At 46.6% G+C, this 21,905-nt stretch overlaps 2 protein-coding genes across 4 annotated transcripts; one reads left to right on the top strand and one right to left on the bottom strand.

Moving 5' to 3' along the window:
* Positions 1 to 1,031: 1,031 nt before the first annotated feature.
* LOC310867173 (uncharacterized protein) lies at positions 1,032 to 7,047 on the bottom strand (the record flags this gene model as incomplete). 2 transcript variants are annotated; one of them, XM_083777033.1, is made up of 6 exons in its annotated part: positions 6,856 to 7,047; positions 5,498 to 5,698; positions 4,467 to 4,581; positions 3,396 to 3,468; positions 2,743 to 2,834; positions 1,032 to 2,314 (listed from the first exon to the last, which is right to left on the bottom strand). In XM_083777033.1, exons 2-6 carry the CDS (start codon positions 5,696 to 5,698, stop codon positions 1,032 to 1,034), a joined length of 1,764 nt encoding a protein of 587 aa, XP_083633159.1. In that variant the 5' UTR covers positions 6,856 to 7,047. The 2 variants fall into 2 exon arrangements, with proteins under 2 accessions (XP_083633159.1, XP_083633160.1); XM_083777034.1 differs by lacking the exon at positions 6,856 to 7,047 and having other exon boundaries at positions 5,460 to 5,586.
* Positions 7,048 to 8,465: 1,418 nt separating this feature from the next.
* On the top strand, positions 8,466 to 19,962 carry rbm14a (RNA binding motif protein 14a). 2 transcript variants are annotated; one of them, XM_083773708.1, is made up of 8 exons: positions 8,466 to 8,500; positions 9,661 to 9,849; positions 11,300 to 11,484; positions 11,811 to 12,005; positions 14,052 to 14,161; positions 15,385 to 15,657; positions 17,005 to 17,252; positions 18,774 to 19,962. In XM_083773708.1, the coding sequence occupies exons 2-8, from the start codon at positions 9,692 to 9,694 to the stop codon at positions 19,441 to 19,443; spliced, it is 1,839 nt and encodes a 612-aa protein (XP_083629834.1). In that variant the 5' UTR covers positions 8,466 to 8,500; positions 9,661 to 9,691; the 3' UTR covers positions 19,444 to 19,962. The 2 variants fall into 2 exon arrangements, with proteins under 2 accessions (XP_083629834.1, XP_083629833.1); XM_083773707.1 differs by having other exon boundaries at positions 8,487 to 8,623.
* The last annotated feature ends 1,943 nt before the right edge of the window (positions 19,963 to 21,905 follow it).

The raw sequence follows: 21,905 nt of genomic DNA, 5'->3' as shown, positions 1-21,905 counted from the left end.
TTTCTGGGGCAGGGGTGGGCTGGTCTACCGTCCGCAACCCTACAGAACACTGTTTCCCAATTTGTCCCAGTTTCTTTTCCTACATTTAATATGATGTATATAATTCAAAAGTTAAGACATTTATTCATTTTTGAGGGACTCTAGCCCCTCCTACGTCCAGCTTTTGTCCCCACAAATGTCTGCAACACACACATTAAATGCCATTGACAATGAAGGGAAAATGTACGTCATCTTACGTCCCCACACAATGAAAGGAGAAACTAGGTCAAATGTCTGCCAAATATGACATGAAAACAACCACGAAAGTTTCATTTTACCGCTTTCCTCGCAACAACAAAGCTGCTGCTCTCCCAAATCTGGCTGTGACAGGCCGTCTGCCCCACATGGAATACTATCAGCATTTTATTGTATTGTGTCAACTAAATCCTCATTAATGCAAACTAGATTCAACATACTCAAGCCTGCACACATTCTAAATATGCCCCCGAAATATTTTACCAAGCAAATCAATAATGTTAATAATAGTCTTTATTGTCTCCACATCATATGTTTTTGTTGTCATGGACACTTAATAATTCTACTCGAGTTGGAAGCATTAAGACCCATTTTAACCCTCAATGGCTTCCTTTCTGAAAAATAACACTGTAAAAAGATTCACGCGTTTAGATATATTCTATTTACAACAAGTAAGACACGCAAACGCGGGAAGCGAACGCAGCTCGTAAATTGCAATAACAATTAGAATAAATTACGTACTTTTTTTTTCTTTTTAGTTAGTAATTTTTTAAAGTTTTCTACTGTGTGTGTGTGTGTGGTTGTTTGTGTGTGTGTGTGTGTGTGTGTGTGCTACAGCTGCGCCCTCTGGTGGCGGGCGGGTGGTGTCACAGCGGGACAGACAGACACACACACACACAGAAATGATCTGCAGGGTCTCATAGTTAGTGCTCATTGCGTTCGCAATGAGATGCGGACGGGAGCTGGTGCCTACTTGGACCCGGACATAACGTTAGCACTACAAAATGACGTCAGACTTAAATACCGAATGGGAGAGGCGAGGGAGGCGGCGTGGTCTCCGCAGCCTCCTCCAGGCTGCTGAGGGAGGAGCTGCAGCTGTCCGAGTCGTTCAGAGAAGCGGCACACATGTGCTGTAAAAGCGAACCCATGTCCTCCTCCGCTCCCTCTCTGTTCTCCTCGTCCCGCATCTCCTCGACACCCGCTGCCTTTCCTCCGGTTCTCTCTTCGACGCGTTCCCCTCCTCTGCATCCCTGGCCACGCGGCGGCGGCGGCGCAACGGCGCCGGTGGGCGTGCGGTACTCGTCTAACGTGGAGGGCGAGGAGGAGGTGGCGGGCGAGAGGGAGAACGCCGACACCTTGGGAGGGAGCGAGGGAGAGACGCACGGGGACGACGACGGGGAGGCCTTGGGAAACGAGGAGGGGGAGGAGGCCTTGGGAAATAAAGAGGGGGGCGTCCTGGGAGAGACGGAGGGAGAAAGATACGGAGACGGGGGGACGTTGAGCCTGGGAGAAGGCTGCATGTAGTCGGAGTCGGAATCCGGGAGGGAGCTAACGGTGGGCCCGGTTGCCTCCGCAGCCTCTCCCGTGTCTGTCCCGACCCGGCCCCGTTCCATCCGTGTCTGGCCCTCTCGCATGCCGGACGGGAGGCCGGGGGACTTTGCGCGCGTTCTGTCATCGACTCCGATGTTTTCGGTCTCTGTCCGCAGCGGGACATCCAGGGGTTCGGCCTCGTCCTCCCGAGCAATGGGACCCTGGGACGGGCTGAGCCGGTCCCGGGGCTCAGGCCGACGAGCGTCTTCCTGGGCCAACGCCGGCCAGTCCTTGGCCTTATTACACCGGCCCCTCTTCTTCTTGGGCATCAGCGGCGGCGGAGGAGGCGGGGCGGTGGGAGGCGACAGCGGGCTGGAGGTCTCCGTCGACACCCGGATCTTAAGGCTGCGCTTGAACATGTGCCGCCGGTGCAAGGTGTTGTGGGACTGGAGGAAGAGGGGGTTGATGAAGCAGAGCGCTCCCTGGCTGGAGCCGAAGTTCACCTCGCCGGGGCTGCGCGTCTTGATCGGGCAGAACTCCTGGAAGGCGGTGGGACTCGGGTCGTCCTTGCCGACGGCGCTTTGTGGCGGTGTGCCGCGCGGGTCGGCCGGCCGAGCGATGGCTATGGGCTCGGATGTGGGCATAGGGTGGGACGTGGGGACGGGCAGAGGTGCGGTCTCTGGATGTGGCCGCGTCTCCTCCTCCTCCTCCTCCTGAACTTTAGGAGTCTCCCGTGGCCCGCGAAAGTTCAGCTGAGAACTCCAGAATTCTGCGCAAGAAACGACAAAACCAGACCATTCTTTCACTGATTCATTTACACTCCCAATTCTATTAATTATTGTCTATAATATTGTTTCATGGGTAACGCTTAACTCAATCTGGACGGGGACCCCTTTTTGGGTTTTTTAAGCATTATGTTGTACTTTAGCTGTTGAAAAATAGCAGATCTACGCCACATTTTTACGATTTTTCCAAAAATTGCAGACATACAAGCTCGTAGCGCGGCACTCGGTGCCGTGCTACAAGCTTGTAGATCTGCTATTTTCCAATAGCTAAAGTATAACATGATGCTTAAAACACCAAAAGGGGTTCCCGTGCAGAATGGGTTAATTAAACGCATACATTGGTAAGAGATTGGGACGTCGTCCAGTTTAGAGAGGGTTGTAAAACACAGGAAGTTGTGGTCACATCGCATACCTATTCCCATATGCGAGATGGACTCGAGCTGTTTCTGAGACCTGGCCTTGGCAATGGCTTCAGGGAGCTCCAGGTGGAACGGTAATACATCTCTGGTGGACACAAACACACAATGGTGAGTTCCTACAGTAGTAGTAAACCTTATTTTGGTACTTAAGAAAATGTATATATATGTATGCATACACATGTAGGTCCAAAAAGGTATAGGCTGAAGCCATAGCTTTTATTGCCTACCCCTTTTGATATCATTTTTAAACAAAACGTAGTGACACATTGTCAAGCGTTTGTTTTCCAAGAAAACGAAAACGAACAATATTAAGTAATTCAAAAGCATCCGAGCCAAAGATTGACGGGGCATAGAAGCAAGAAGTAAAATTATAAGTTTCACAAAATGTGGTACTATGTGGTTTTCCGACCACAGAATATGAATACAGGTACGCATGGATAACATGCAATGCCCCACACAGTCACACACACCATACTCTGTCTGAGGCTAATTGGCCACAGTACTGACGTGGCGATGCATGGAAATAATGATGAATCGGGACAAGGAAGGAGGGGGAGGGGGGGGGGGTGAATGGTGACACGCCACGGACCTCGGGAAAAGCGGAGGGAGAAGAAGCAGATGAGGACAAGGAGACGACATACTGTACCTGCTGATGCAATAGAAGGCGATGAGTTTCGGCACATCTGGAAACGTTATGGCTGAGGTCTCCAGACAGAACGCTGCGGGGCGGAGGAAGGAAGGAATCGAGAAGTGAACAATAACACAGTGAAGATGAACAATGTGAAAGTACTGAATTGTGTGTGGTCTAACTCATTTTGACCTGGGAACGATTCTACAAATGTCTTCTAAACCCTGACAGTTTTCTTGCAAATCCCTATGTTTCTATGTCAGTCGTTCTCAAACATTATCATGTCAAGGACCCCCAAGATTATATGTAATTGGCCGCCGACCCCCATCTGAAAATATGTTGTTCCAGGCCCCCCCCCCCCCCCCCCCCCCCCCACCAGAACGAAAGATATGTGTTAAAAACTTTAAAAGATTTGCGCCACATTTTCACGATTTTTCAAAAATAGCAGACATACAAGCTCATAGCGCCGCGCTATGAGCTTGTACATCTGCTGGAATTACTTGTTGTCAATTGTCAATATATGTATGATATATGTAATATATCATAGCTTAGTTTCCAATTCATTTTTGTCAGTGAAAAAAGGTAGTCGACTAACGTTTTTCGCCATAGTTTAGTAGACGAAATCAACACATGGTCTGCCGTCAACATTAAATGAACAAAGTAATTCCAGTACTCGGGGTCGGGGGTTATCACATTGTGTGCCCACACAACACTTAAAAAATGAAAAATAGGGTGCCCACGTTTTACATTAATTTCTTTGACATATTTTTGAGTGGTGCAACCACTCCAAGGAACAGCAATGTCCGTGTTCACCTATGTGTTGTTCACCTATGTGTTGGTTAATGAGCACCAGTATGAGTACCAGTAGGGGCGCAGTTGTGCCAGAAACAGAGAGAGAGAGAGAGAGAGACTGTTGCCGCAGCCTGCTAATGAGAGAGAGAGGAGGGGTGAAACAGGGGAGTTGCACCACTCAGTTCACACGGGTGTGATTTTTTTTTTAATAAAACCCCCCCAAAAAAGAATAAAGGTTTCTTGGGCACCCCATACGGGTAATTCCCAGGACGTCTGTGGACATCTTGGAGGTCTTACTGGAGTGGTCCTCTCGGATGCTGAACTGCTGAACGAAGGATGGAACGCTGTCGTCTGCCAGCCGGACACACAGAACGTTCCTCTGAGACGTGCGAGACTTGCGCACCAGGAATGCCTGTATAGGCACGGAATAAACAATAATACGTTATGTAAGTGATATTACTTTAATAGTAAAACGCCGCCACCGCCAGTTGGGTGCAACAAAAAAACACCAGTAAAAGGTGAAAAGTAGAGCCATTAAAGAAATAAAAGCACAATTGCAGCGCTTAGATCGAATCCCATGTGACGAACTCGTTCGGGACAGTTTTGAGTCGAGGTTGTTTTGGAAAAAGGGAGTTTTAAAGAGCACAGCAGGCTATACGGTATGTGGAGTATGCCTGTCATAGGTCTCTCTGAGTGTACACTTTAGGCATTTAGCAGACGCCCAGAGCGATTTACAGTAAGCAAGAACAACACATGGTAAATGCATGGAAATAGTCATTAAGGATCGTAAGTGAGCTATAAGAACCTAACATCTGACTGTAGAATAATGTTATTCTACAGTATTGTACAGATATTCTGAATATCTGTTTACTGTATATTATGTCTTATCTGTCTATTGCAGTGGTTCCCAAAGTGGGGTCCGGGGACCCCCAGGGGTCCTTGAGGGAGTTCCAGGGGGTCCCCAGCTAAATTATAGTTTGAAACCAAATGGACCCTTATGGGGCTGTAACTCTGAGTTGTCAATTGGAAGCAAATGGACCCGTTAATGTACAAATGGAAGGACACTCAGGGTTAGTACCATGAAGCCCCAGTTAAATTAAATGGGAGTCTGTAGACTAACATGCATGTCAAACTGGGGGTCCTTGAAATTAAACGGGTTGAGAATCCCTGGAATATATTTTCAAACGGGGGGGTCCATGCGGGCTAATGAATGTCATTTTGCGGGTTTCCTTGACATGAACACGTTTGGGAACCACTGCTGTATATTATGTCTATATTGCGTGTGTGTACATTTGAATGCATGGATTAGATGGCCCTGCATGCCTGACCCCGGGCGGCTCCCTCTGCAGGATGTGCAGGGCGGTAGCGGGGTTGATGGACAGCTGCAGCCAGACGGGCATGGTGAGCAGCAGGCGGTCCAGAACGCCGACGCTCCGGAGGGACTCGCGGCCCCTCGGAGGGGCCCGGCTACTGCTCTCCGATGGCTCCGGGAAGTCATACAGAGGCTCCTCCTGCTGCTGGGCCGTCATCTGTGTGTGTGTGTGTGTGTGTGTGTGTGTGTGTGTGTTTGTGTGTGTGTGGCAGCGGTGGCACGCACACAGACGTGCACCCACACACACACACGCGCATGCACACGCACGCACGCACGCGCAGACAGACAGACAGACAGACATACAGACAGACAGACAGACAATAGTAATGTGAACAGGAAGGACTACTTTGTTTTCAACTTATTCTGTCAAATGTGTCATATAATCCCACATGGGATGGGCCAGAGTGGCATGACACGGAAATAAATATTTCATTAATTCATACACACACACACACACACACACACGCGTGCACACACACACACACACACACACACACACAGGCTATACTTATTTCTGTAGCACACCATAACACATATTTAAATGCACTTATATGCTGACAAGCACACACACACACACACACACACACACACCATAAATGCAGACATGACACATGTGTATACAAAACAGTGGTGTACTGTAAGTAAGGTGATAGATTGGGATGCTTACAGGTGTCTGTGTCTGGGGCCCTTTAGAGCCAATGCCATTCTATGAAAACGTTGTTGTTTAATAACAATTGGGGAAGCCATTGTAACGTGTGTTGAAATTGTGCCCAGAATTCCATAAGCAATTCCACTCACTAACACGCACACACACGTACAATAAATCTCTAGCGTCTGGCTGGGATTGAGAGTTGAGAGAGACAAGTTCAGACGTGTGAGCAGAAAGAAGCATAAAGCTTAATAGATGCTCGGAGGCGTTAAGAAGCTCAGGGACCAAATTCAGACAGACAGACAGACAGAACGTGGAAACATCTAGCATTTGCATTTGATGCGGAGAGAGTAGGTGCACGTACAACTTATGTTGTCTTATTTAAATAAATAAAATAAAACGCAAACATGTTCAATGACAGCCAGGCCCACACTACAATTTTCTGGCAGCGCAGTGCGTAAAAACCTTGTTCTTGTGCGCCGAGATTTCGGTTCAACTATTGGCCTAAATATCGCAAAACCTACAAATACTTTTAATAGATAGAAGTTCATAGAACGTTTCCTCGGCTACTGTTTGTTACTGTAAATGTCTGCATCATCAAACTACAGTAGCCTATAGTAGACAGACTCAACTCAACTGTCCGAGCAGAGAACTGCTTCGCATACCTCTTCTTCGCCTCGATTGTCCTCTTGACGATGCGTGTAGTGGACTAAGTGGAGTCGTGGAGGAGAGCTGTTTTTTTTACCATAATATACTCTGGACTTTCTTTCTTTTTAGTGTCCTATAGTCCTCACATTTAATATGGCAAAGTAAAAGTAGCCCCAACTATTCTGAGACTTTATAGCCTGTCATGACTCGAAAGTATTGTAAACCTGGAGACGTCTCCGTGACGTGTGTTCACAGGCCCCTCCTCCTTGTCCCACCTGATCTGACCTGGGTTCCGTTTTTCATTATAAGCAATAAGTTCCACATTTATTTTCCATGTTGGTTCGATCCCGGTCCCGGATGAAAGCCTGGGTCCAGGCCAATGAGGACATTTTTACCCAATCATGGGAACCATAGTGAGTCAACTCACCACCATGCACCACCACCATGCACCACCTCTACTCGTCGCCTGCTACTGATATTAATAGGCTACTAACTAACTAATAATAACAAAAACAACAATAATTATTATTATTGCGCGCGCACACTCGCACGCACGCACACACACACACACACACACACACACACACACACACACACACACACGCACACGCACACGCACACGCACACACACACACACACACACACACACACACACACACACACACACACACACACACACACACACACACACACACACACACACACACACACAGAGAGAGAGAGAGAGAGATTTATTTTTTATTTAGCACAGTATAGAGCAATAAAGCATACAAAAATAAAAAAGGGAAAGTGCCAGGAGGAGGCGTTATATGAAGAAGCTCTGGGGGCTTTAAGACATTATATAATATTATAATATAATAACAAGATTGATTTGTGAACTTAATTACTAAAAGGTTTGGGGATGGTGTTGGGGGTATGTTTAAGATTAGATGATATGTGTTTATCTGGAAAACAGTAAAGTAAGTTTAGCTTTTTTGAAAAGTGGAGCAGAGTGATCGAGTCGTTTTGATAAAGTAGCACTAACAAATCTCTTCTGGAGTAGGTCAATGCTGTGGACGTAAGAGACATAAGTGCTGGCCCCAGGCCCGGCCCTTCCTTTCTTCTTTTTTTTACTGTCTGCCCAGTGTCCCACCAATGTCCCCCCCAGTGCCTCCCCAGTCCCCAGTACCTCCCCAGTGTCCCCCCAGTGTCTTCCCAGTACCTCCCCAGTGCCTCCCCAGTGTCTTCCCAGTGCCTCCCCAGTACCTCCCCAGTACCTCCCCAGTGTCTTCCCAGTACCTCCCCAGTCGGCCCAGTGCCTCCCCAGTACCTCCCCAGTGCCTCCCCAGTACCTCCCCAGTACCTCCCCAGTGTCTTCCCAGTACCTCCCCAGTAGGCTACCTCCCCAGTGCCTCCCCAGTACCTCCCCAGTGCCTCCCCAGTACCTACCTCCCCAGTAACAGTTTTGTATTGAGTTGTGCTTGAAATGTACTGTAATTCTCCAATCTGTTAATAAATACTTCAATCAATTAATACATCAATCAATCAATCAAATGTACAGCAAAAAGGAAAAAATATACAAAACTACAACGTCATCATAAGACCCCCCCCCCCGGCAGAAGGCGGAACCGGATGTGAGGCAGTCAGTCGACTCAAGTCAACAGTGCTGGAACACCGCGCTGGGTAAGAAATGAGTGAATTATATTAACGTTAGCATTCTGGCTCTGTGCCCCTTTCTTTACCTCGGAGGATAAGTAGAAATAATTCTAAGCCGACCACCGTTCTGTGAACTCCTCCTGCTGATGTGTACGTATCTGTAGCATTAACCGCGAAAATTAACTACAGAAAACAACAAAACGAAGCTAACGTTAGCTTTGTTAGCTTAGCATACAAGCGTTGCGACGTTGACACAAGATGGCCCGCACGTCGAGCCAGTTATAGTTAGCACAGTTTAGCCGGTTAGCATGCTAAGATAATAACCGAAGGGAGCCTAATGGTTAGCATGCTGATGCTACTGAACTGAACTCGCCTGCTGCGTTGGAAGTTTGTTAGCTTTATTGTGTTTACGTAAAAATAAACATAACCTAGCTTACTAGAGTTGTCTAGGTACTAAACGAAGTGTTCTGAGGACGTTTTGTTGTAATAATAATAATAGTACGGAATGAAGAACGAAGTCTGGCTGTAATACTCGTCGCCCCATATTCTTTGGGGGGAAATGACGTGTATTGTTGAATGTCTGTCGAGTAGACTTTACAATATGGTAAATGTCCTCTGAGTCCCCCGCGGTGGCGCTCTCTTAACTTTTTCATTTCCATCAAGGACCCCCATTTGAAAACATATGACAGGGTCCACAGGGACCCCCATACCAGAAGATTTTTACGGCTATAGCAGTGATTCTCAACCCGTTTAATTTCAAGGACCCCCCCCCCCCCAGTTTGACATTCATTAGTCTCGGACCCCCAATTTATATTGTAAAATCAATGTTAATTTACTCTGAGAGTGTACCCTTACACTCTCAGAGTTAAATTTGAGTTACAGACCCATAAGGGTCCATTTGGTTCCTTCCTAACCATCATTTAGCTGGGGACCCCCTGGAACTCCCTCAAGGACCCCTGGGGGTCGCCGAACCCCACTTTTGGAACCACTGCTAGTCTAACTAACCCACGTGTCCTGTCCAGTGACATAGCCCTGTTTACTCAATGCCCCCCCCACCCGCCAACTTGTATATTCTTAGTTTGGCCATTTTCAACTGTTGGATTATATTTTGACACTTGCTTTGGCAATGTAAACCTATTCTTTTCTCATGCCAATCAAGCTTGACTGCTCCTCCTTCCCTCCTCCAGGTGTCTGGTTGTGACACGCACCGAGAGAGAGATGAGCGACAACGTCAAGTTGTTTGTGGGCAACCTTCCTCTGGATGCGACTCACGAGGAGATCAACAAGCTGTTCGAGCCCTACGGGGAGATCGGCACCTGCTCCCTGCTGCGGCAGTACGCCTTCATCACCTTGAAGGGAGAGGGGGCAGCTGACAGGTACCTTAACCCGAAATTTAAAAAAATGTCTTCTAAATTCTGACCGTTTTCTGAAATACCCATGTTTCTATGTCAGTGGTTCTCAAACGAATTAATGTCAAGGACACCCAGAGGCCAGAACTATCTGTATTTGGCCGCCGACCCCCCATCTGAAAATATGTAACCTCGCCTCACCACCTTGGAGGAAAGCCTGGTCTCTGTTCCAAAAGTCCGTATGACAGACAGGAACAACAGGCGGCGGCAACTTCCTTTTCCCTCTCAATAAAAGCTCTCGTAGCCTGTAGCTTTTATTGAGAGAGAAAAGGAAGTTGCCGCCGCCTGTTTTTCCTGTCTGTCGACTTCTTGGGACTACCAAACAATACTACAACATGACGTAACCATATCATCCGCTCCCGATCGGATCATATACCGAAATGAAATGGTGCCCAGGCTAGAAAATATGTAGTTCCAGGGACCCCCCAGAAGCAAAGATTTGAGTTAAAAACGTTCACTCTGAAAAAATATATATTCAAAGATTTGTGTCGCATTTTCACGATAAAAAAAAAAATAGCAGATCTACAAGCTCATAGCTTTGAGCTTTCTACTAGTAGAAACCAATACTACTCTAAAACTATGGATGGTTTAATTTTGTAGCTACTAAATAGCAAAACAAACAGTATTTATCTGAGCAATATAGTTAGTGGAAGGTAAACAATGGTTTACTCTTGATTTGGATTCTCTCGTCATCTTTCTACAATATTTCATTATAATGTGTGATCTTTTTGGAAAATGTGCGCCCAGTTGAAAATGTTCAAAGGCCCCTAGGGGCTTTTTAAACAAACGAAACGCATTTGCCCTAAAAGTGTAGCTGATAAGAAGAGAACTAGGAAACCAGAAGGTGTTGGAAAACATTCCATAAACTGACATTTTGTAATGGGAGGAATAGCTTAGTTTCATTACAAAGAATGTCTGATGTCTTTGTTAGGAAATGGACACAGATGTGAAACACAAATTCTCACAATTCTGATAACTATAGAGGGTATGCGCGTGACATCATCATATCCGGCGGAAGTTATGCGGGAACGCCTACTGAGTGGCAAAAAAACGACTATCTGGCCTCGACAGCCCATACATCCAAACAGAAAAGTCTGAACTTATAACAAGCTATTAAACACATTTGGACATGATTTGAATTATTGTTACTTCAATTGGTATCATTTGGGCGCTGGCTAAAACCACTTCAGGTCGCTCAAAATAATCATAGGCGGGTAAAAACAATGTATCTATGAATCAGTCCTAAATGTATTAGGCCTAGTCATTTTGTGATTAACCATGTACCCACCCTATCCTTATGTTGTATGTAATTACAAATCACACTCTGACGTGTGTGTGCGCGCGCTGCTACTGTTAGTCTTAACACCGTTCCTGCAGCCTGTGCTCATGTTGTTTTCTCTGCTGGTCATTCTGACAGGGCCATACGCTACCTCGATGGGAAGGAGTACCGAGGGCGGCCCCTGGTGGTGGAGGAGTCGCGAGCACGTCCACCCAACTCCACCAAGGTGTTTGTGGGGAACCTGAGCGCCACGTGCACGGCCGACGACCTGCACGGCCTCTTCCAGACCTTCGGCAGGGTGTTGGACTGCGACAAGGTCAAAGGTCAGTGCCGTGTCCTCCTGTTGCCCATCTGTTCCCAACGGTTTCATTGAAAGCCCTGATGTTGCCGTGGCAATTCATTTTGATTAAAGATAACATTTTTAAATATCGGTGTCACAATTGAATCCGAGGCAGAATAATTACACCATAATTGCATGTTCCTGCATGTTCACCCAACCTAATATAACTGCCAAGCTGCTGTATTTGAGAAATGGGCGTGCACCATTAATTAAGTTCCTAAAGTAAACTCTACCAAATGAGAAGATTATCTAGTTTTTCCACCCACTGTGTGTTTTAAGCTGACGCCACCGACCGTGTTCCCCCTGCAGCCAGATTATGTTCCAACGCTGGTTATGCGTTCGTGCACATGGAGAGGAAGGAGGACGCGGTTCAGGCCATCGAAGGGTTAAACGGGACCGTCTTCAAAGGGCGTCAGCTGTCGGTGGAGCTGTCCAAGGCCCAGCCCCTCAACAACCTGATCGCCGCCGGCATGGCCCCGCACGAGGGACTAGCTATGGGCGGAGGTGAGTGCTCCCCGTTCCAAATGCATCATGTCAAATTAACATCACGAGGGCTTTAGATTCAACGGTGACATATACCGAGGCTGCCGGGATTGTTTCATTACCTTTGGAGCATAACGCTGAAGTATTTGCGCCCTTTGATCTATGAAAATCCCACCTGAAAAGAGTTCCGTGGCTTGTTGTCGAACAGAAAAATATCGATTAAGCAATGTTCCATCGATAAGCACGGGAATCCATCTTGAAATAAAAAATCGAATAGTCATAAAACAAAAGCCGCCCCTTTTGGTCCGCGAGACGGCCCATTTTGGTCCGCGAGCCATGCTCGCACCTCGCAGAGCCTCCTTCGTCCTCACGTGTTAACCAAGGACTGTCTAAAGAGGACGGGACGCGAAGACCGTAAGGGCGCCGCCATGTTGCTCACATGGTGCTCCATGGAAGGACAGAAACATGCGCAGTGGGCTTTATGCAGCCAACACTTCCTCCTTCAGCTTCCTTGGTCTGCAACTGCGCATGTTTCTTTCCTTCCATGGAGCACCATGTGAGCAACATGGCGGCGCCCTTACGGTCCTCACGTCCTGTCCTCTTTAGACAGTCCTTGGTGTTAACAAGGAAGTCAAGCAGCTACAGTCATGCCGTCCAGCGGTCCACGCAGGAAAAATAAGTCAAAAGTGACATGGTTGCATTTTAAAATATGTAAGAGGATTCTATCCATCCCTGATTCCCTGCCACTACAACCCCTTCGGAGCGCATCTTCTCCAAAGGGGGATTTATTGTCTCTTTTCTGCACTAATATAAGTACCGTAACTAACTATAATATTGCACTCTCAGAGACAGAGCCGCTTTTTTGGTTGTGCGAACGCGCCTGCAAGACGGCATTTTTGTATTCTTTGAAATGGAACGGCTTTACGTCTCTCTCTCTCTCTCTCTCCCTCTCTCTCTCCCTCTCCCTCTCCCTCTCCCTCTCCCTCTCCTCTCTCTCTCTCAACTACCGGTATTTAATTACATATTTCCATTTTGCACCAATATTATACTGCCATGTCTTAATACAGCCTCGATTAAATCACGCTTTATTTCAGTTAATGTTACGGCAAGAGGAGAAGAAAAAATCCGTTCATTACTTCGTTTACACTTGACAGTGTGTGCTGTTTTGAATGGTAGCCAAACTGTTACTTATTACGTTTTTTTAGTTTTTTGTTCCATAGAGAGCCTAGAGGGTTTGATTGATTTAAGAGTTCATTCATGTTACGTTCGGGTGGTGTTTTTTTTGGTGTTTTCACATCTTCAGTTTCAATCTGAAGAGAAGCAAAATGCCTTTCGTTTACAATTTCTGGATTATATATATTTTTATTTGAGAGGTAATGCCTGTGTCAGGCAGTTTTAGTTAATGTTGACTTGTTACGGTCGGATGTTTTATTGTAAGCCTAATTATTTGTGCGTCACTGCTTTCATGAAGGCTGCTACAATTGGCCGAATTGGGTGAAAGCAACAATTGTTGCTTATCGTTAAATAAAATAAATGAGACCAATCCAAGCATGCGTTTGTCTCTGCTATATCGTTGTTTAAGCCAAATTCATTGTGCGTCACTGCTCGTCTCGCATCGCACCTCGCATCGCACCTCGCATCGCACCTCGCATCGACGTTTCTTCACTTTGGAAGCGTTGATCATCAAAAGTGTGATCGAAGGTCAGCCCTAAACAGGCAGCGAGAGCTGCTGTAGTCCAGTTGATACTACCGTTCTCTTGCATTGAACTCATTTTCCCAGAAGCCCTTGCAGCCCAGAGCATGGGTCGATTTCCGTTTTCGTCATCATAACTCGTCACTCAGCGACAAATCCAAATGGCGGGCGTGTTTAGCGTATTACACAGGACAGAAACATGGATTAAATGGCGTGGAAAGCGGGTTATGCAGTAGAACTTACACGGATACGGATCGATGCAATGTGAAAGCATTGAATACAGTTGAATGAAGTGTTCCCTAGTCTACTTCTACTTCCGTGGGAATGAATGATTGTTCTTCCAGTGTTTCTCTAATATAAAAACCTCTTCTCAGGACCCAGAGAAGGCCTCCTCCCCAGACCACCTCCCTCCCTGGAACACCACCAGAGCCAGGCGGCCGTGCTCGCAGCGGCTGCTGCTGCCGCAGCTGGACTACCCATACAGGTATGCATGGATTCAACCCATTCTGACCTGAGATCAGATTCTAAAAATGCCTTCTACATCCTGACAGTTTTCTGAAAAAGCCGTGTTTCTATGTCAGTCGCTCTTCGATTTTTCAAAAATAGCAGACCTACAAGCTCGTAGCGCGCCACTCGGTGGCTCGCTATGAGCTTGTAGATCTGCTATTTTTCAATAGCTAAAGCATAGCATAATGCCAAATGCCAAAAGGGGTTCCTGCCCAAAATGGGTTAACGTTCTCAGTGAGTTGCATGTCTTCTACAGAAGTGTGTCCTGCACCAAAACATCTACCAGTGTTGTTTTTGCCAGCACGTTTTAGTCATAGTCTCTTGAATGGTTTACATTTAGTTTTAGTCACCTGGAATGTCTTAGTGTTAGTCTAGTTTTAGTCGACTAAATATAAGATTTTAGTTGACTAAATCTACAGTTGATTTAGTTGAACAAAATGTATTTTGGCGGGCCTTGATGCCGTCGTGATGAATTCACTTGCTGAAAATAGCCGATCTATAGTGTATCTCTTGTCCACTAGTCCCTTCCTAACGTTTGAGTCTAGTTTTTATTTGTTGACGAAATTGTCAGTATATTTAGCCTTGGTTTTAGTCATCACAGCTTAGTTCTCATTTACTTTCCATTTAGTTTTCGTCAGTGGAAAAAGGTAGTCGACGAAACATTTTTCGCCTTGTGATGAAATCAACACTGCTATCTACAAGCTTACAGCACTGTAGAATAGATGGAGCCTGGGTCTGTTTTTACGTCTGGATACGCCGTCCAGGACAGGCTTCAGACGTGCCTCCTCAGGAGATCTGAACCCATTTGATTTGGAACCCGTTGCGACCGCTTCATGCCCTCGCTGACATTGACCCCCCCAGGCAGTGTTCGAACCCACAACCTTCTGCATGAAAGGCATACAATGCTCTAACCACTACCCTAGGGCCATTAGTTGTTTCAGTCTTCCAGAAAACCCTAATGATCTCACATATTTCAGAACCGCAATCGCCAACGCCTCAATCTGCAATTTTCTTGAACTGGTTTAACTCATTTTGGGGCGGGGACCCTATTTGGTGTTTTAAACATTATGTTATAATTTAGCCATTGAGAAATGGCAGATCTACAAGCTCATAGCGCGAGCTTGTAGGTCTGCTATTTTAGAAAGATCGACACGTTAGGATTCCTAACATATTCCTGTGTACTAAAATGTCCACCTGCAGGTCCAGCAGAGCGTTCACAACTCCTTCTACAACACCACGGCCTTCGACCCCACCTACGCCGCCCTGAAGGGCCTGACGGCAGCCAAAGGGCCCAACCCGGCCATCTACGGCGCCCTGGCCAGCCAGGTGTACGGCTCCGTGGCCGACCAGGTGTACCAGGACTCGGGCAACCAGGAGGCCACGGCCACCCCGGACTCGGACCACCAGGGGGCGTCCAACCCCACCGCCCTGTTTGAGGCAGCGAGAGCCAAGTTCTTCCAACAGGGACAGAAGGTTGATCTATTTTCCACTTTATTCATATCGACTTGCTTTTAGCTCGGTTTTCATCAACGGCACTCATGTTCACTTATGCTGCCGAACCAGAAGTATTTATTTAAGTATTTATTGGTCTTGTGGTGTGCAAAGCACATGAAAATCATACGATGGCAATCGGATATGAACCCATTTTGACCTGAGATCAGATTCTAAAAATGTCTTCTACATCCTGACAGTTTTCTGAAAAAGCTATGTTTCTATGTCAGTCGTTCTTCGAATTTTCAAAAATAGCAGACCTACAAGCTCGTAGCGTGCCACTCGGTGGTGCGCTATGAGCTTGTAGATCTGCTATTTTCCAATAGCTAAAGCATATCATAATGCTAACACCAAAAGGGGTTCCCGCCCCAGAATGGGTTAAGCTGTCAGGCCCAGCATGAGCTATTTTCAAAATATTAAATATTGCCATTTCCGGTGAAATTGAAAGATGTTACCAAAGAAATGACATAGTTGATACATGTTTCCCACGACAGTCCAATTATTGAATAGACGCTGCTCTTCTGGCAGGCATGCATTTCTATGTACTACACAGTTGGCATAATGTATTGCTGAGGACCCGAGGGAGTGCAGTTGATTCAATTCTCGATGGATGCAAGCAGCAATACTGCAAGCAGCAATTAACCCATTTTGACCTGAGGACGATTCTACAAATGTCTTTGACAGTTTTCTGAAAAACCTCATGTTTCTACGTCAGTCGTTCTCAAACATTTTCATGTCAAGAACCCCTAAAAAAAATATATGTAATTGGCCGCCGAACCCCCATCTGAAAATATGTTATTCCAGGAACCCCTCAGAAGCAAACGATTTGAGTTAAAAAACGTTCGCTCTGAAAGAATATATATTCCAAATTTCCGCCACATTTTCACATTTTTTCAAAAATAGCAGATCTACAAGCTCGTAGATCTGCTATTTTTCAATAGCTAAAGCATAACATAATGCTTAACCCATTCTGAACGGGAACCCATTTTGGTGTTAGCATCATGTTATGCTTTAGCTATTGAAAAATAGCAGATCTACAAGCTCATATCACAAGCTTGTAGGTCTGCTATTTTTGAAAAATCGAAGAACGACTGACATTTTTAGAATCTGATCTCAGGTCAGAATGGGTTAATCAGACAGTGTGTGTCCAGTGGAAACCTCGTATGAATCTGATCTCGGGTCAGAATGGGTTAATTAAAACACCAAAAGGGGTTCCCGCCCAGAGTCTTCTCTATATGGGGTAGTGACTTGTCATCGCAGTCGATACGTGTACGTTTTCATTCCCGAGACGGGACCGTCTTATACTGACGCAATTTTCCAATCGGAAAGGTTCTGGCCGAGCAGCAGGCCGGGAGAAAGGTGGGACCGGCGGGAGGGGCAAGCGACCGCGACCGCAGCCCGATCCGAGGAGGCCGAGGCCCGCTGCTCCCCGACCCCGTGCCGGGCTCCGCCCCTCAGATACGCGGCAAGCGGCGCGCGCTGCTGCCCACGCCGCCAGGGGGCCCCGAGGACCCCGCCGCGGCCCCCACCGCCACCGAGACCCCCGCCGCCTCGGAGGCCACAGATCCCATTGCAAGGTACCGCTGTTGTTTTTGATTTTAGTTTTAGTCATCGTCTCTTGAATGGTGTTCATTTAGTTTTTGTCACCCGCGATGTTATAGTGTTAGTCTAGTTTTAGACTAAATCTACAGTTGATTTAGTCGACTAAAATGTATTTTGGAGGGCCTTGATGTTGTCGTAATGCCTGTTTTTTTTTTTTTTTTTTTTTCATCTACAAGCTCACACGCGTTGCAACCAAGTGTAAAATAACTTATACTGGATCTCTTGTCCACTAGTCCCTTCCTAACATTTTCCGTCTTAGTTTTAGTCGACGAAATCAACACTGCCAGGTACGGGCGGGGCGTTTTACCACCCTGCCTCCAAGTGTAGAATATAACTTGCAGAAAACTATTTATATTCTCCCAGTGTTATTCTGCTAAAGACATCCATTCTTCATGTCAAATACGGTTAGTGTTGTCTAAAATATCGACTAATTCAGGGGCTGAACGTTGTTGAAAACGTTTTTCAACAAAAATGCTATGTTTCTATGTCAGTGGTTCTTCGATTTTTCAAAAATAGCAGACCTACAAGCTCGTGGCGCCCCGTGGAGCTTGTAGATCTGCTATTTTTCAATAGCTAAAGAAGCATAACATAATGCCAAAAGGGTTTCCAGCCCCAAAATGGGTTTTGTAGCATGTGACATGTCAAACTAGTGGGGGTTCATGATTCAGAATCAATTGCAAGCATTAGTTTTGCACGAAAAAACTCCCATAGCCGTCTTCACAAATGTGATGAGGTCATCACATTTGGCGAAGTGGCTACTATGTCCTTGACATGAAATAGTTTGAGAACCGACTGACATAGAACGTTTTTCAGGAAACTGTCATGATTTTTAGAAGACATTTTGTCGAATCTGGTCCTCAGTCCAATGATTCAGTGATGTAAATAGGTTTTCAATGTAATGAGTCCCGGGATGCAGGGATGGTCTTTTAGATGAGTCCAGGGATGGTCTTTTAGATGAGTCCAGGGATGGTCTTTTAGATGAGTCCAGGGATGGTCTTTTAGATGAGTCCAGGGATGGTCTTTTAGATGAGTCCAGGGATGGTCTTTTAGATGAGTCCAGGGATGGTCTTTTAGATGAGTCCAGGGATGGTCTTTTAGATGAGTCCAGGGATGGTCTTTTAGATGAGTCCAGGGATGGTCTTTTAGATGAGTCCCAGGGACATTTGATGAGTCTCACTTCAACGACGTTAGGAGTCAAATTTTTGCTTTTTTCTTTTTACAAATTGCAGCATTTAACTCAGCATTTCATTTTATATGGTTATAATGTGGTTATATTCATGTAGAAAACGGAAGAAGAAATTATTATTACTAACTAAAGCTAGGAAAATAAACTAGAATAAAAAACATTACAGTAGTGCATCCCGTGGATGCAGAGGTCGTTGTTTATTGCGTCCCTTAAGTTAACTATAAACTGCATTTTGGGATGCAAAGAAGTCACCCCATTTTAATCTCCTCTGATTACTGATCAGTGTACAAACCCGTCCCCCCCCCGGCAGGTGTTACGCAGAGTACTACCAGCAGATGCAGCAGTACCAGAACTACCAGCAGTACCAGCAGCAGTACCAGTACCTCCAGTACGCCTACACCAACCCCCCGCCGCCGCCTCCCCCCCCGCCCCCCTCGGCGGCTCCGCCTCCCTCCAACAACAACAACAACAACCACCACGCCAACAACGCCAACGCCCCGGCGCCTCCGGGCACCTACAACACGGACTCCAGCACCACCTACGCCCCGCCCGTGTCCTACGCCTCGTCGGGAGGAGGAGGAGGCGGAGCCGGCGGCTACCCCTCGTCGGGGGGCTACGATGTCGCCGCGGCAGCGCGGGGCTACAGCGCCGAGTCGGCCGCGCGCTACGAGCAGCAGCAGCAGCAGCAGCAGCAGCAGGCATCCGGGGCCTACGGCAACTCCTACGACGCCTCGGGGAACTACGATGCCGCCTCCGCCACGGGGAACTACGACGCCGCCACGGGGAACTACGACGCCTCCGCCGGGAGCTACGCGTCGGCGTACGCGTCGACGGGAGGATACGCGGCGGCCCCGGGAAGCTACTCCGCCGCATCCAGAGCGTATGAGCAGCAGACACCCACCACCGCACACGGGCAATCCCTGCCCCAGCAGCGCCACGAATACCCTTACCACCACACGCCAGAACCCCCATATCGATAGTATACCCCCCAGTCCCCCCCCCACCCCCCCACCACCCCCTTTCCCCTACCATGTTGCAGATGTGTGTATGAGTGGGTGTGTGCGCGTGTGTGCGTGTGTGCATTTGTACTTTCTTAACGGACAGATTCAAGATAGAGAGCCTGAGGCAGAGAGAGAGAGAGAGAGAGAGAGAGAGAGAGAGAGAGAGAGAGTGGTCATCATCTAAAAGCCTAGTCTAACAAGCTTGTCTTTTGGTGGGTTAGTTGGTGAAGAGGCTGGTGAGTCAGTCTTTGTGATGCTTCGGGAATGATTCACGGGACGGGACGGCATGCGTCCTTTTAGTAGACGGTCACATACTGTACCTCACAGAGAAGATTGTGTGCACATCTCAATGCCTATATTTAGGCCAGGTGTTGGATGTCAGGCATCAAGGCAAACATCAAAGAGGAGAAAAGAACACCCGCACACTAGTCTCTAGAGCTCTAGAGACTTACTTTATTTAACCCATTTTGACCTGAGATCAGATTCTAAAAATGTCTGTCGTTCTTCGATTTAAAAAGAAAATAGCAGACCTACAAGCTCGTAGCGCGGCACTCGGTGGCGTGCTATGAGCTTGTAGATCTGCTATTTAAAAAAAGCGGAAGCATAATATAATGCTAACACCAAAAGGGGTTCCCGCCCGGTCTTCATTGGGCAAATAATTGATGATAATTGATATTTTTCCTGATGAAGACCTCGTAGGTCGAGACGTTGCAATTGTTGCCTCTTAATGTAGTAAGTCTCGGAGCTCTAGAAACTAGTGTGCGGGTGTTTTATCTCCTCTCACATACTGTACTTGGCAACCAGCCAGGCCGATATATCTCTCAATCAGTAGTCTTTATTTTTTATGCTGGGATCAATCAGATTGAAATTCACACTTCACATATTTGCTTTAGTCTCATTGTTCTGCCAGATGTGTGGTCTAGTCTACACAGATTTGTGTGACTGACAATCCAATTGGTAAAATGTGTTGCAGGTAAGCATGGGCAGAACAGAACTTAACCACGTAAACCCTATACATATACTTCATTTTATCAGAGTCTCCCTACCTTTTTCCTTACAGACCAAATCTCTTTCTTTGGCGATACTAGCTGATCTACGTGACACGTTTTAATCTTGTAGATTGACAGTTTTACCCCCCCCCCCCCACCCACAGTAGGGTTGATGTGGTTAAAAAGATTCCACAGCGTATCTGTGTCGGTCTGCATGGTCCATCACCAGAGGAGTGCCTTCATGCTCTTGTAAATATCGAGGTAACGAAGAAACATCAATCACTAAAAGGCAGAGAATGCTGACCACAAGAGTGACCAGAACACACCTACAGATGTGTGCACGCGCTGCATGGCCCCGGTTGTTCGTCACTGCCAAAGAGCATGTCTCAAATAACGTTTGGTTTCCGTCGCACATCTTTCTTGGCTAGAGCAGGAGTAGTCCTTGATTTTTTTTTTTTTTTTTAATTTAAAGTGATTATTATAATGACTGGAGACTGACCTGTGATTCTTGATCAGCAGCTCTACTTCCTGTGGTGCTCGACACGTTGACATCCGGTTGGTGGCATGGTGTTTGGGTGACTTGTTTAGTGAACGTACCCGTGTGTGGTGAATGAAAGGAAGGGTTGTGAAGGCATGCAGTTCCTGGTGAAAAGAGAGCCTGTGAACAGACTCTGGCCTGGATCTAATTTATTTAGAACACCCAAAATGCTCGTGATGCTATCATGCCTGCCGTGACACCTGAATTATGACTTCCGTTTTATAAGTCTGCATATTGGCTAAAAACGTGCCTGGTCCTCTAACAAAGGATCTTGGGTTTAATGGTTAATGAATTCAAAAACTCTTCAAAACCACATATTTCTGGGGAAGGTAGTGGAATGTCGAATAGGGGTGCGACATCGAACGCACGGATTTAATCAATTATTCCAGTGGTTTTCAACCCTTTTCCTTTCAAGGCCCGTTATTGATTCCCCATTGGAGCCACGGACCACCATTCGATGACATTTAGCCTTTTTTTTTTTTTTTGTAAGATGATGGTATGTTGAGACATTACTCACACCAGGTTTCAAATGTGTGTTTTCATGACCCCGACTGATAATATTGTAGGTGATTGTATTTCTTTCCCTGAAGGAATGTTTTTAATAGAACACGGCTTTCTGGCTATATACAGTAAGAAAATGACGACATCTTAGATCCTTGTTTAAAAAAAATCATTTTTGTGTTTGAATCTTCCTTGGCTTTTGGTGTTTTTTGAGCTGGAGTTTGTGAGTAGTAAATCCTAAAGGCTTAATTGGAGTGAACTGCTTGTTGCGCAGATCTGTTTTCAAACTGGCAATCTGCTTGTCTCGGCTATTGGCGTGTAAACGGAACGGTATAGCATCCTTGCTCGTAGGACGTCCAGTGTGGCATTGTGCGTGCGTGCGTGCGTGTGTGTGTGTGTGTGTGTGTGCGTGC

This window comes from Protomyctophum parallelum (assembly GCF_964188405.1).
Source record: "Protomyctophum parallelum genome assembly, chromosome: 1".
Taxonomy (NCBI): domain Eukaryota; kingdom Metazoa; phylum Chordata; class Actinopteri; order Myctophiformes; family Myctophidae; genus Protomyctophum; species Protomyctophum parallelum.
The sequence above is the reverse complement of the archived record's forward strand: the minus strand, read 5'-3'. Positions and strand labels throughout refer to the sequence as shown.